Below are 15,883 nucleotides of genomic sequence, written 5' to 3' on the forward strand. Positions count from 1 at the left end.
TCATCCGGCACATCCTGCTTCTATTCATTCATGCATGCTTTAAATTGCACTTTGTAGAATAAACATATACCAGAATGAATTATTCAAGGGACTGACCATCAAACTGGGAAATTCCACTGCACTAAATGTCGCCAAACATTATTAGTGTTACATCATGCTTTTGTCCAAATGTTCATTCTAAATGTTTGGTTTGTCATGTATCTTGCTGATGATGAGAAAGAAAGAGGTAATGTGTTTAAAGCAGCTTAACATAGAGGCTAAACACATGAAGAAGGTTTGCTTGGATCTGTCCTTTCCTTTAAATTTGCCCCACAAAAACGTGAAATATTTTTGTTTAATCAAGCCGTCACTGAAATTCAAAGAGAGAAGTCACTGTACATATTGTCAATTTGGCCGAGCAAGCTATCGACGCACTTTGTGAAGTTTTTGAAAAGAGAATCTCCGACGAAATGTGTGAATTTGGGAAGTCTGGTTACTTACTGTTTTTGCTTTGCTTCTAGTCTAGGAAAGAGTAAGCGAAACCGTTTTATTGTATTCTTCATCAATAATATTTTTCATGAAAAAAAAATCCTTCTCATTGGCCACAAGTCTAGTGAATGAACAAATGGAACGTTAGGTAGCGTAGCTTACATTTAAACCGCACTGTAAGGTTCAATACATTCATGTTATAGTTGATCCCAGCTACCAAACCCAGTTTGCTTCCTCGCTCATGCTTTTATAGCTGGTTCAATTTTATCCATCCAGCCGTCCGTCTTCTACACCGCTTTATCCTTTTCAAGGGCCGGGTACACTCAATCCATCGCAGGGCAAATACAGAAAGACAGACAACAAGATACTCTCACGTTTACCCAGGGAGAACATTCAAAATCCACACAGAAAGAACTGCACACGGCGCCAGCCATCGCGCCACCGTGCAGCCTGATTCAACTCCAAGTCTAAACTTTCTCATCTCGACTTTTCCTCTTTTCCAGGTCACAGACATGATGCTCCAGGACCAGAACTACCCAGACTGGGGCAAAGCTGCCAGAACTTTCTGGAAACGGGGCAACAACAGGATTGTTCTCTTCTGGTATGTCACGACAAGATAATATTTGTGTCAGACCATGTTCATCCTTGACTGCACGTCCATTAATTCTCAGAGAGTCTTACTAAATGCATTACATATTCCTGAGATGCTCTGCGTGTGTGTGCGTGTGTGTGCGTGTGTGTGCGTGTGTGTGTGTGTGTGTGCGTGCGTGCGTGCGCGTGTGCGTGTTATTTGGTCTTCCGCAGCCGTTGCAGGGTTCCACGCAGTCAATATCCGTGTTAATCTTCCCTCACTCAGTGTCAGCACCTTTAATTAGAAGAACAGGGTGAAAATCAATGGACACAGCAAGGTCGCAGGGCGAGCCAAAGCCTTGCTTTTCACTTCCTCCTAGCACAAGCTGTGACCCTGAAATAACTGCTAAACAAATGCTGCAAACCATGTCTGATATGCCCATTACTCGACAGACAAGTAGAACCATCCCCTGCTTAGACGCATTAAAAACCAGCAGTGCACGGTCCCAGCGGCGGTCTTTCAGCATGGCGGCTCAGCGCTGTCAGTCAGGCGATATGACGTAACCCGCTTCAGTCAAATAAAAAAGACGCGCCGTTTTCCCAGCGGTTCACTTTCGGGTCACGCGGAGAATTGAAGGAACAGGAGAAACCGGTCCGACATCTGCTTGATACGTACAAACAGGAAGCTAAAGATGTAGACGGATATCTGGGGGCTCCAAAAACACTTTGGACGCCGCGCTTAAACATTTCCTTTTGCGCAATTGATCCGCCTGCGATTAGAATGCACGCGGACAAATTGTTCTGTGACTTCTCCGCAGCCCTTCATTTTATTGATGCGCGGCGCGACTCGCGCTGTCACAATCGATGAAAGATTTGACGAGCCATCGTTTGAGATTCAGAGCCTGAAATGTGATTGATAAATGTGTTGCCTGATATGTTATGTCGATACGTGCTGAAGGCGCCTGAAGCAAATTTCAAACAACAGTGCCAAAAGTCATGCCAAGGAAAAGATTTGCACTGTGGGATAATAATGACAAAAAAAAAAAAAGAAGAAAAAAACTCAAAACGCTCAAATTTGATCTCCCCGGCAGTTGACATGGGATATGAGCTGGCAGTCACTATCTGCAGTGCAGCCAAGCGATGTGTGGTGCGAGAGCGCACACTACACCACAATAATCGCCGGGTGACATTGAGACAAAATACACAGTGGAGAATAATACCAAGTTGCTGTGCGTCTGTCCCACATTGCGGAGGAATGTGCCAGTAAACACAAAACTACTGCAAAGTGACATAAACCCAGAACACCAGACAGTGTGAAAGAACACAGTGGAAAGGTATATTAAACATCTTGGCTTGTATTAAATATGGAAATACATGGAAATGTGGACATGTGCGATTCAGTTCTGATTTACGCCGTCCCCGCAGCCACAAACATGCACACTTCTCGTCTGTGTGCATCCGTCTCACCGGAGGCCTTATCTGCCGCCATTTGTCAAATCCTGGTAAAAAGTGTTGTTCGATACATTATTGAGTCCATGAAGAGAGACTGACTAGCGCGAGATTTATCTTCTCTCGCTAGTCGTCGTGGACGAGCTGTTTGTCTTCCAGGATACGATGTGCACCGTACGCCTCTTTTAGGTTGAATTTTTTTTTTTATTCTGTGTTCGACAGTCATAGACTTCTCCTTCCTCCTCCCCGTCTGCAGGACAGTGCTCATTTCTCTGACCTCGGTGGTGGTTCTGGTCATCAGCACCGACTGGATCAGCTGGGACCACCTGAACCGCGGCTTCCTGCCCAGCGATGAGGTCTCCCGAGCCTTCCTCGCCTCCTTCATCTTGGTCTTCGACCTTCTCATTGTCATGCAGGTAGGCCTCTCCCCTGTGGCCAATTAAAAAAAAAAAAAAAAAAAAAGGAGGACGCTGGGATGTCTCTTGGCTTACTCGACTACCCATCTTGCCAGGCCGCCCCCACCCCCCACCCCTCACCCTCCCTCCCATCCACATTCATCAATGGGGCACTGCGGCACAGAGCAGCAGAGAGGTGTTTGATCGCTCTCAGTTGGCACACACACACACACACACACACACACACACACACACACACACACACACACACACACACACACACACACACACACACACACACACACATACAGTAACGCCATAACAGTGATGACGCCAAGTTATGTCTATAGATAGATAAACAAACTGTTGTTTATTCTTTTGTATCTTCTCCTTCTCCAGCCCCTCACAGCCATGAACTCACACTTTCCCTCGCCCACTCCGCCGATGAGTGTGGTATATTTTCTTTAATGATGACTCACAAGATTGAAGTTTTTCTCTCACTTTCTCTCCTCTCTCCATCTTTTTTTTTTTTTTTCCCCTCACCCAATGTCCTCCTTCCCACAGGAGACTATACATCAATAAAGCCTGTGTCAGAGCCTCATGAATATGTAAACTAGTTTGTCTGGGATATAAAAAAACAAACAAACACATAACTCTGCACTGAGAGAGAAAGAGAAGATTTTTTTTTCCCCCCCTTGTACTTTTTTGTTGTCTTGCCATGAGCCATTCATATATGTGTCTCAAACTGTGAGTCTTTGTTCATATCGGCTCCTCCTGATGCTTCGTAAACACATTCTCCCCGAGTCGTGGTGTAGTGGTTAACACTCTCACCTCACAGTGGGAATGTCCCTGCTTCAAGGCTTAAAGACCTTTGGAGTTTGCATGTTCTTTCGGTGCATGCATGGATTTTTTTTGTCTTCCCCCAGGAAGTCAGGTTTCTCTTCATAGTCCAAAAACTGTGCAACATGGACTTCATAAACCTCGGTATGACTGTTCTATGTCAGTTGTGATGACTACTACATATTTCTTAAGCAATATCAAATTATAAACAGAATTAGCTTGTATAGCTTTTTTTCCACTACTTAAGCAGCCCCGCAAGCACTTTACATTATTAGTCACATTCATATAACATTATCCTGCACATACTCCACATACACCATACATACATAAATGAGTAAAATCTGGAATTGATCCATTGTTAATGTAACATTTATGAGCCGAGGAAATCATTTAGTTACAGAAGAAGACAGGGAATGAGAACATGGTCCAGCATTTTATCTCTTTGGAAATGGGCCAACTATCATTTTGATGGAGCTCCGGTTGTTGCGTTCATCAAATTGGTTTTTTTTTTTCTTTCTATTGCTAATTAATAGCTGTTTGTCTTCCTTACGGTGAGATCATTTCCAAATGGAGGGTCGCCAATCACCACATTTAAACCTAATATCGTTTGCAATAACTTTGTGGAGCAGCTGAAATCATGCGGTGTAGAGTCCGGCTGCATGAATTCAGGTAAACATGCGTTACGCGATAGTGTTAAGTATTGTGAAATTATATCATTTCTATAAATACACATACTTTTGAAAAGGATGTGTTTTGGGGTTGTTGTTTTTTTTTTTTTTAAATAGCCGTGCTCTTTCTCTTGCCCATAATTTATACCGGCTGCGTTTTGTTTTTCTTTAAGGTCTTTAAGTTTTAGAGGCTAAGCTTATGGATCGATATTTGGTTTCCTCATGAATATACATTGATACTCTAATGCTAATTACAAAGCGAGCCAGCAGTTTCTTGGGAGAGCGTCTTTGAATGTTACAAATACACTGCTGCACAGAAACCTGGCAAGCAGACTATTATAATCCCCACGGCAATATGCATTAAAACAACTGTACCATTAAAAGTGGTTTCTAGACTTATTTATTGAAACATTTCATTATTTAAAGAAGGGACTCTGGCTGCTGTGGCTAGTAATTACTTTGCACTCTGGTCTCTTTCTCATTTATCTACCCAATTATTGCGATCATTTATCGGAACAGCTCAGCTTACACCAAATGTTCCCTCACAAAGATACTGGCGTCTCACTGAATCCGGTGTTTTATACGCGTCCTGACTATGTCACAACCAGTTTCTAGCTTTGGACCCAACGGGACGTTTAGTCCTTATTTTGAAAACTGAGTTTGACTCCCCGACGCCGGTGTGGACCACGTGACACTCCCTTCGTTTCTCCCGCTCCTCCTCCCTCGCTGCGACGTGACGGTAAATCACTCCCTCTCTCATGGTGATTTGTTTACGACGGGCCCTTCTCATTTTCTGCACAGTGTACAGCAAGCACATTTACTACAGTTATTTATGATCTGAGTTTCCTGCTGCCGTCACAGGGCTCCTGCCCTGGCAGCCCGTCACCATGCTCCTCCGGTCAATAAAAAAAATGATCCGCCGCAGACCCTCCCCACAACTTCATCCACTTCCATCTCGGTGCGTGGACGTAGTTAATCTCGCACCATGAGAAAGGATGGGTGGTGTTGTTCTCAAAGTAATTAATGCCCCGGCTAATGACCTGTCTGGATTTGGCTCCGAGCAAGGGCTTTACTTTTTCATTTTGTAAATAGTTTTGTTTGTAATTGTGCTATTTCTCTGCAATTTCTCAGCCGAATGTCAGAGTTCTCTGTCCTCTGTGTCTATGCACTCACACATTTACATATGCGGAAGATAATGCTCACGCACCTTGCCGGTTTACTCCCTCTGTATTTGTCACTGAGGCTCATTATTTTGTGGGAGGCAGGTTTAAATGCCATGCCTGTTAGTGCAACGGCAACAGCTTCGGCAGCTGAGGAAGAGGAGAGGAGGACTTAATTAATATCCAAGGGGCTATCATCAAGCTGTTATGCTGCTCATAGATATTGGCACAGGAGACCCCGGATCACATGAGAATACAGCAAATACAGAAGTGCAGTCATTTCATGCAGGGAAGACAGTCTTGCACAAATAATAGGAATCAGAGCTAAATGTAGCCAATCTGAAATTATGCGTGCCTTTTCTCTAATAGTGATGACAAAAGCTAATTAGTGAGATGAATAAGTCAGCTCAGCAGAAAGAAACTATTTTAAAACATTAAAATTTTCCCTACCCCATCACTCTCTCATTAGTTTCATCTGAGTTCATCATTTTACTTGTATGATCTCGTCTGCAGTTGTACAGGTTGACTATTTAAGCATTCAAAATGATATGATGATGCTGCCTTTTGTTATGTGTCATTAAAAAAAAACCTGTTATCTTCATTCCCATATGCTACAAAGTTAGTTTGTTCATTTGTATTTTCTGCTTTTCTGGATTTTTTATTTTTATTTGAAGCATTCTGGAAAAAAAGACACACAATAAAAGCCAAGTGACACCACGGGGCACGAGCAGCTTCTGAATGTCACTTTCGCCTGCCTTGTTGATGTATTTTGACACGTGGAAGTCCCAGTGCACACGAGTACACTTCCACGAGGCTGTAAACACACAGTCCCCGCGGCCGGCTCCGTCTACGACCCCCCAGTCAGCGTATGAAGAGAGTCCGCCGGGACATAATACCAACTAATATCAGGGTCTTCGGTAACTTGTGGCAAATGTTTGGCAAAGCATGACGGATAGCCAACATTTGTCTTGTGGTATTTAAATATGGTCACAGTTGGATGAGGAGTTGGGGTCTGTTTGTGTGAGATCGGGCCTCCCGAGGAGACGATCTGGGGCTTGCTTGGTATTTTATGTGAGTCATGTCGAGATAAACAACAACATGTTTTTTTGCTTTTAGTTTTGGACAAGACTTATTATTATTATTGCTATTATAGAGAAACTAAAAAGTTACATCATAGGACTGTAGATTTCTAAAATGAGAATGAAAACACGATGCAATGATTTGTTAATTTGATAAGCTAAAAACGCTTATTCTCAATAGAACAAACAACATTTCAAATAGTGATAGGAAAACCTTTTATTGAAATATACAGTATTGTCCATTATTAACTTGGTGGCAGAAACTTCTCCGTTTGAATTCAGTTTTATTTGTGCAGTGCTAACTTCAACATATTCGGATGATGATATAGAATAATATATATTGTCTGATAATATTAGATCAATAACTATTAAAAGGGTTTTCCTCTGGGATTAATAAAGTATTCTATTCTATTCTATTCTATTCTATTCTATTCTATTCTATTCTTAGTGTCGTACCGACAGTCAGTAAAAGTCTGTGAAGGTAGTTTCCTAAGCCGTCGGCATTTATTCAGCCTCATCCTCTCATTTGAGTTGTTATCTATCTGACCACGAAACTGTTTTAATTAATCCTCAATCTATTGTCAATCGCACTTTTCCAAGAGAAGCTATTTTTTTAGATTTTGCATAATACCGCTTTGAATTGTATTTGTGACCAATATGACGTTTGGGAGTGTTATTTAGCCCATGCAATGAGGACCACCTCAGAAACCTGCCTGAAAACATCTCATCCCATTTAGGATCTGGGTTGTAAATTTATCGTTTAAAGGCCAATTTATGGCTTGGTTAATCTCATAAAGAAATAACAAAAATTCAATAAAATTTTTTTTTAAATGATCTGATTACTGAAAACTGCAGGTTTTAATTGATAAACCGTATTATTTCTACTTAATCATTAATCAACTAGAAAAGTATTTATTTATTTTATTTATTTTTCATGATGATTTCTCACATTTCCAAGGCGAACAATTAAGATCATGATGGCCAAGAGGAAAAAACCGCTGCACTTTGAAAACCTCTGCTTTGACGCGACGAGCCAGGGCTCCTAAGTATTTCATATTTTCCTGGTTATATAGTTGTCAGCAAGCACACAGCAACCAATATGCGACTGTCTGCAAACTATTTTAAAGTTTAAAGGCGTCTAATGGTATCAAACCGTCTTTGAATATTTAACGCGGCCAACATAAATACTTCAGACGTAATGACTTATGAAACATCGTCCTTGCTCAAGCAGCCATCATTGTGCCGTGCAGATTGCCTGTTTTTCAACCTATTCTGTTTAAAACACGGACATTTGACATGTCCTACCTGTTGATGTTATTTCTATGAAATATGAAGCACAGTCATGATGGTTAATTGTGTCATATGAACAGAATCTGTGTTTTTTTTTTTTTTTTTTACACGGAATGACCTATTTTTACATGCGTGTGTGTGTGTGTGTGTGTTGCAGGACTGGGAGTTCCCTCACTTCATGGGTGACGTGGATATGAATCTGCCAGGGTTGCCAACAAACCATATAAAGGTCAAACTTCCTGTCTGCAAGCGTTTGTTTAAGGAGGAGTACCACATTCACATCACAGGTACGCACAGCTGCACAAACCACAGGGTCACTTCATTGTTTCATGAGAAGCATCTCTCTCTCTTTTCTGAGCACGCCGACAGTCAATAAATTGATTTAGTTGCAGAAAGAAATCAAAACGTCGGTGAGGGAGGGTTAACTTTGTGCTATTTTCTGACTTGAATACCCAAAGCGCCAATGCTGTTCTAGTTTTCCTCTCAGCGGGGAAGAGTTTGTTGGTTAGACCTCAGTGGCCATTTATAATACATGTGTAGCTGATGTGGCACGCAGGTGGCGCCGCCTCAGCTGCGTTTTCCCCCTTCCCCGATGCCCGTGTTTCCTTCCTGTCGTGCGAGACACTTCTCTCGTCGTCTTTCGCATCCCCGCGCCTTTAATGTTCTCCGCAAACGAATGTATTTTCCCATTTAAAACCGTCCTCCAGGTTTCTCCATTTTGTTCCGCGGCGTGCACACGGCCACTCGCAACCATCGAGAGAGCGCAGAAACCAATGTTCCTGAGCTAAATGTTAAGCTGTTCAAACGCTCAGTGATTCCAGAAAGGTTGTTAACCCTAATGCATTGCATACCCATTAAGCATTATGGAAATAGCGCGACGTGATTGGTTTAACTGAAAGCTTATTAACATCATATCGTGAGAGGAAGGGAGCAGTGTCACGTATACCCGGGGAGACATCTGCCTCTGTTATCAGTCAACCAGGGGAGATGGCTGTCTCGTGGAAATATAGTGCTCTCGTTAGACGATACTGTAGAGAGGAAGTCGTACCTGGAAATGGGTCTCTGTGTGCAAAGAGAGAGAGAGAGAGAGGCTCCTGATAACTGTGACAGCAAATCTGTTGGACTCTGTCCTCTTAATCTTGTTTGGAGAAGGTTTGTGATGCGCATCAATCGGATTGTACGCCAAAATATCTGCACAGCATAAAACAGGCCTAGACAAGTGCATCATCCAGCATAGCCACATAGGCAATATGCATATGACACCACAATCAGATGGAGCTCTCCTGCCTGAGATGCCCGCCCACTGAGGAGACGTGAGTAGCCGAGGTCACGACGCTTGAAGAGAGAGCTAAATGAGCATTTTGAGGCAAGCAAGGAAAGTCTGGGCGAAGAAAAAACACACACGACTAACCACCAAACCTTGTTTACACAGAGTTTTGATGTGACAACAGTGAACTTTTGTTGTGTTTTGACACCGGTACAATAGTCCCTGAAAACTGCAGTTAAAAAAAAAAAAAGGCTTCCAGAGTGCAATGTGTGCGACGTGCTTCTGTCTCTGTCTCAACAAGGAAATCAAAAGCATTCTGAAACACGTAGTTCTGCTCATGTTGCGCCATGGTTGGAGTCGATGGCTTGTGAGAGTAATTCCACAACAACAATGGCAGATTCCTTACTGAATTCGACGGCGCGTCTTCAACAACGTTTTTAACATTTAAACAGGCCCTCAGTCACATCAGGCTCAGCTTTGGTGACTCACGAGTGAACTCCAGTACGCATTGTCAACAGTGCTCCGGTTTCCACCTGAAACGGCTCAGCGATCCATTTGACTGACAACATGTTTTTTATTCATGCAGAGGAAATTGAGCCAGAAAGGAAGTCGCTACACGGAATACATCACAAATCCGGTCATTTGTACAATAAGACATTGGAATGAATTGTTCTCATATTTAGCTTAAGTACTGCGACACTCGACAACTCGACAAAATGAACTCTATTGCACGTGGCCCTGGTGTACTGACGCGTTGTGTCTGTGATAATCCCTAATCTGACTGAATTATCTCTCCCTAGGTAAATGGTTCAACTATGGCATCATCTTCCTCGTGTTGATTCTGGATCTGAACATGTGGAAGAACCAGATCTTCTACACGCCCTACGAGTACGGTCAGTACGTCGGCCCCGGCGACAAGATCTTCTCGGTGGAGGAGCCCGACACACTCAGGAATTTCAACCGCAGCACGCTCACGTACGAGTGGCGCTCCACCAACGTCGATGCCGACACCAACCAAACCTACGTGGAGCAGGACATTTTCCTCCACAGCCGCTACGTCGGGGTCAGCCTGGACATCAAATGTCTGGCCTTCATTCCCAGCCTGGCGGCGTTCGTCCTCTTCGGGTTCTTCATTTGGCTGTTTGGCCGCTTCCAGGATAGCGAGACCATCACGGAGAACCAAAGCAAGACGTACGAGAGGATAAAGAGGAAGTCGCCGTCGGAGTACAGCAAGGAGATGGGCGTGACGCCCGAGGAGACGCACGTGACTATGAGTGAGTGTCTGAAGCGATCGGAAACGCCGGTGCTTCTGTCGGTGGACGGCCCGCACTTTGAGGCGACGCCTTCGACCAACTCCACCATCTCCATGGAAACCCAGGAGACGCACCCGAGCATCGTGATTGACGGCGCGTCGCAGGATGAGCCAGCAGTCTCTTTCGACGTCCACAAACTCTCTCCATGACTCGGTTCACTTCTGAACCTTTCGTGGAGCCCGGTTGGATCGCCCGGTTGGATCGCCCGGTTGGATCGCCCGGTTGGACCGCCCTGCCACATTTCTACAGCTGAGCGAGCGAAACAAAGGACAGAGTCGAACTCACCAAGCCAATCCAGCTTGTGCAGTCGCTTATTCTATTTTTCTACAACCTTTTTAAAAAAGCCTGTAAAACGGCACCAGTCCTGATGCACCATTTCTGATAACAAGCAGATCTTTTCAAACCGAATGCAAACGCCTACTGACGTGGTGCTCGCTTGAAATTTTCATTTAGGTACATTTTCTTGTCACCGTTCCTCTAATTGGTGCCTATGCCACAAGAGTGTTTCCAACCGCTGTGACACTGCTGTCAGGTGGATCTTATTGTATCAGCAGTGCTCCAGCTAATTCAGTGCCTTGATTTTTCTTATGTTCTGATGCACACACTCCAACAGCCTGTTTGTACACAGGCAACAAAACGAAAGATGTCCTACTTACAGCTACTTGCGCTCTGCCCTAATCACGTTTTCCTACCACATGGACAATTGTTACCTCATTGACCCTCCAACTTTAATTTATTCTCCTTTGGCGTCACTCACTTTTAAATGTATATTCCTGCAAATGACATGATTACTTACGGTAATGACCTGTTCATCTCCCCTCACTTGATATTGATTGCAGTGGTTAATAAACGCAATCAGCAAAGATGAAAAAGCAGAGCAACAAGCCACCTCATGATTGCTTATGCTGCCACTGCATACCAACCATGGGAGGGGCGGCTTTGCCCTTGGCATAAACATGCCATTGAAGTGCAGGGGTGGCTTCTTCTCCAAAGCTCAGGGCTTCTTCATGTCGAGATAAACCTTAAAAGTTTCTTAGAAGCGCTTTTCCAGGTAAATGCATGAAAACTATTTATTCTATTTTACTAAAAAAAAAGAAGAAAAAAACAATAATAAAGAAAGAAAAAAAAAGTCACTTGAAACACAGTCAAAGCTGCAGCGTATTCTTTCAACTTTTGCTTTAAAAGCTTCTTCCCATATTTTCTTGTGCTCGGCGTTTGATGTAAAATGCAGATTTGGAGCTTTTGCCAGAAAATTGCATGGACCAAAAATACCTGTTCCTGTATCACTAACTCTCCCTTGTAGCTTTGTCAGTATTTTCTCCCAAATATTGAAGAAAATATATCCATGACCAAAGATGCCAAATGATACAGTATTTTCAACAAATATTGTATATTTAAAACGATTTTCTCATTTAAAGGTGATATATATATCATATATGATATGATATATATATATATATATATATATTGTACGTACTCATAAGAGACAATGTAGAATGATATTATGTACTCCTGCATTACTTTGTATTAATATGAGATGCACTATAATATTCTACAGTGACCAATAATTTCCCTATTGAGGAAGATCTATGAGGATTTACATTTATTTAATACTTAGATCCAGACAGAAAACATTATTTGCTTTCAGAGAATCCATATCTGTTCAAAAATCCAACATACTGCAGTCATCACCCAGTTAGACTACTTCTTTAACAGCATTCAGCAGTATTTAACCATTATCAATGAGCACATTGATGTAATCTAAAACTGTTTCTTTATGTTTACGTTAATTACTTTCTGTGTCTTGAAATTTATATTCAATAATTAGCTTTGAAAATGACAAAACGTATCAATACTTAAAGGGGTCGTATTATACAGATTTTCAACAATTTCACATGAGTCTTGTTGGTCCACAGACGTTGGATTCAAAGTTTATTGCCCCAAATCCAGCTTTTCTTTGATTTTCATCCATTTGAATATTCAATCATATGAGCTGCATTCAGAATCTGCTGTGTCTGCGTGAGCTGGACTGACTCCGCCCACAAATGCCCAATCTTGGGAAGAGGAGGAAGTCCTTCCTCTCATGATGCCGTGTACCAGAGCAGAGCTGCCAAAATGTGGGCGGGTCTTAAGAGAGGGCCTACCTTGATTGGGATTCGCTCGTTGGAACACACACATTTTGAATATTGAAATAAGCCGGGGGGGAACGCATATTATTGTTTGAAAACCAAATTTTGTAAAGTGAATTTTGCATAATATCACCCCTTTAAAGAATAAAATGTACCACTTTACCTGTAATTATTTAATAATCAGTCTACGCTCTTGGAATCTTTATTCTGATGGGTTATTTCCTTTCTGTGCATCATACCGGTTTCCTACTTAATATTGCATGTTGTCTCTGTCTCTGTCTCTGTCTCTGTCTCTGTCTCTGTCTCTGACCCTGCGTGACTGTGTGTGTGTGTGTGTGTGTGTGTGTGTGTGTGTGTGTGTGTGTGTGTGTGTGTGTGTGTGTGTGTGTGTGTGTGTGTGTGTAGAGGCTTGTGAAGTGTGTAGGTGTGTCTGGACCACACTTGTTTTTTGACAAAGGCCATTCTGTGAAGAGGTCAGTTTATTTAGCATAATTGGTTCGCAGCTCTCGGTTCTGTAATCATCCTTTTATACATTAAAGCTGTGCGAAGACAGTGGATATTAGTGTTTCACCAAAGGGCAGACCCTCTTTGGACATGAAGGGGCTCTAATATGTTTTCTAATGTAGCTATTGTGTTTTGGTAAAAGAGCGAGGGCTTGGTGTTTGTTGTTCAGACTGTTTTCATTGTGTTGCAAAGCTGACCTTCACTTCCTGTGTTTTGAAGGCAGAGGAACCCACTCAGTGTTTGCGTCGTGTTCTGTACATCTGTTCAACCTTGTGTTACCAATAAATTAATACGTTTGTCATATACTGCGTTTGTTTGCTACTTTCATGTTCTTTTAGTCGACAAATAGAACATAGCAGCTGCCATTTAATAATTCGGAACAAAGAAAAAGTTCTGGTTTATGCTTTTTCATTTTCAACTGTATATACTTGGGAAGTAGTTGCCAGGCAACAGCACAGGTCAAGCTTCTTGCAGCTGCTGACCCAATTAATGTGGGCGACATGAGAAATAATGATACTATCTGCACAAGGACACTTGAATATGTAGTCTGCATACACATGACACCCAGCTCAGATTAGCATGAGTCCTGCTCGGGGTCTGTCTGCGGTTTGATTTATGCCGCTGGGAAACAATTTGAATTTGTTACGTGTTTTTGCTCCCCGGCGGGATTTGTTTATAGAACATGGCTACGTGTAAATGAGTTATAGATTGGATCGAAAAATGTCTGAGGATGGAAAAACTGAACTCATTGCAGGGAGAAGTGCTTCCCAGTGTTTGACGGGTCGTGAGATGACTGACAAGAAGATGGGGAGAGAAAAAAAAGCGTGGTTTGATACGGAGGATTACCTTCTTTTCTAATGTCTCAATGCATTTTTTTATTCCAGCTTGTAAGAATTGCAACAAATTGACTTGGTTTGTGTGCTTCCCTTTGTTCCAGCTGCTAGTTTTCAGTGATTAAATAGTCCCACGGGGAGGAATCATCCTTACTGATTACTTGACTTCATCCACTTCCATAATGAGTTTGCTTGAGCCACAGGTACACCGTTAAAAGTGTAACATTGCTGAAACAAAAACATGGTCAGTATTACAGCGAATCCTCAGTATATCGTTTCTGTGGGCGTGTTAGCACATTGAAAGCTGGATTGAAGAAGTTCCTCCAATATGCAAATAGATTGTGCCTTGAGTTTGCAAGCACACCGAATCGCATGCATGCCGCGCAAAAAGAATTGTATTAAAATGAGAAGTTTGTAATAGAAATGATCTCTTCAAATCACCATTGTATCTGTGTTCATTTTCTCGTGGCGTAGAGTGATTGAATAGCGTGCTGAGCCCAGAAAAAACATTCAAATGTGGAGTTGGACTTGTTGGTGAAGGAAGTTTAATAAATAAACTGGAGCATTACAGCAAATAAATTAGAAACTGGTAAATTAAAAGAAAAAAGAAGGCCTCTCACCACATTTACAGCAAGAGCTCTGAAGAAGGCTGAGCCAGTCTGTTCCACCTTTTCAAACGTGGTAAAAACAATAATAAAGGCTGGTAAATCACATTGTGTGTTGTCCATAAAACATACATGTTTTGACACTGAGGTGTCACAAGTTAATTGTCCCTCTTCAAAAAAAACTCTTCCCGTCCAACATATTTAGATTGCGACACAATTTTCTGTCTGGTTCATGTGGTGCATTTTTTTACCAATAACAGGAAATCGTTGACATGATTGTAATGCACGGTGGACTTTTAAACACGTACAAGCGTTTCTTCAAAGTATGAGTAAGGACGATGCCAGCTTTGGTTTTAGTCAGAATGAAATTGGAAAGAAAATCTCTGGTAATGCACGTCAAGAACGTTCCCGTCTTTCCACATTCAAATGTATCGTTCGATGACCAGTAGTTCACCCAAGACCTGCAGTGACATTAGTACTGATAATTAAAGCAATGTATGTAGGCAAAGAACAAATAAAGAGATAAGATGAAGGATGTCTAAAGTCACTGTTCTAATTGGAGTGTTTTCTATGTATAGAACTAATTATACGACGAATACCATTTTTCCTGGAACTAGGTCTCAGATAGTGGGGTTGCACTATATTATTGCTCTAATATTCACAGCTATACCGGGTTCTGCATAACAACAACACAGCGGCCACAGAAACGAGCGAGACATGCTGATGTGATACTGAAACGCCTGACGAAGCAAGTCAAATGTCAGGGATGAGAAGCTTGCTACAGGTGTGATAACAAACCCTCCAGAGGCTTTAAAATTCTGCATTTCAAAGTCTTTGGATGGCAGCGAGGATGAAGCGCTGTGGGAGGAGCCACCATAGCTGGAGTCTGGTGTATGTTCACTCATGTGTCCTTGTCATGTTTCCAGTATACAGCATTTGGTTTGATTGCATGTCTTTTATTTTGAGATACCTTCATTAAATAAATAGAAAAATAGAAAAATAGAATTCATGTATTCATATAAACACTTTTAAAGATGTACTTTTTAATCAAGTAATTGGGACCAACAGAGTATATAACATAGATCTTATAAGTCATAAAGCTCGTTTTTTTTGACTGATGTCTTCCAAGGTGCAATCAAGTAGTTTTAGGAAATATTCATATAACAGCAACTGTATGAGACGGTTATTATGTTTTATTATCATGGAATGGAGTGGACAGCACCCTTAATGTTCTTTAGGTCGAGTCATAGTCGTTTCTTGAACCAAACCAGTTTTGTGTCTTCCCCTAAATGAAAAGTACCATTTTTGATAGT

The 15,883-nt window shown here is 42.0% G+C and overlaps 1 protein-coding gene across 1 annotated transcript in view; it reads left to right on the top strand.

Annotated features, from left to right (window-relative positions):
* tmem117 (transmembrane protein 117) overlaps positions 1-11,584 on the top strand; it is a 44,874-nt gene extending 33,290 nt beyond the window's left edge. Inside the window, exons 5-8 of the mRNA XM_080475831.1 lie at positions 972-1,069; positions 2,744-2,903; positions 8,077-8,206; positions 9,987-11,584. Of these exons, the coding sequence (XP_080331957.1) occupies positions 972-1,069; positions 2,744-2,903; positions 8,077-8,206; positions 9,987-10,648 (1,050 nt within the window). The 3' untranslated portion in view covers positions 10,649-11,584. The remainder of the gene's footprint in view (positions 1-971; positions 1,070-2,743; positions 2,904-8,076; positions 8,207-9,986) is intronic.
* The last annotated feature ends 4,299 nt before the right edge of the window (positions 11,585-15,883 follow it).

The sequence above is a fragment of the Lipophrys pholis genome (genome assembly GCF_963383615.2).
Source record: "Lipophrys pholis genome assembly, chromosome: 11".
Classification (NCBI taxonomy): Eukaryota; Metazoa; Chordata; class Actinopteri; order Blenniiformes; family Blenniidae; genus Lipophrys; species Lipophrys pholis.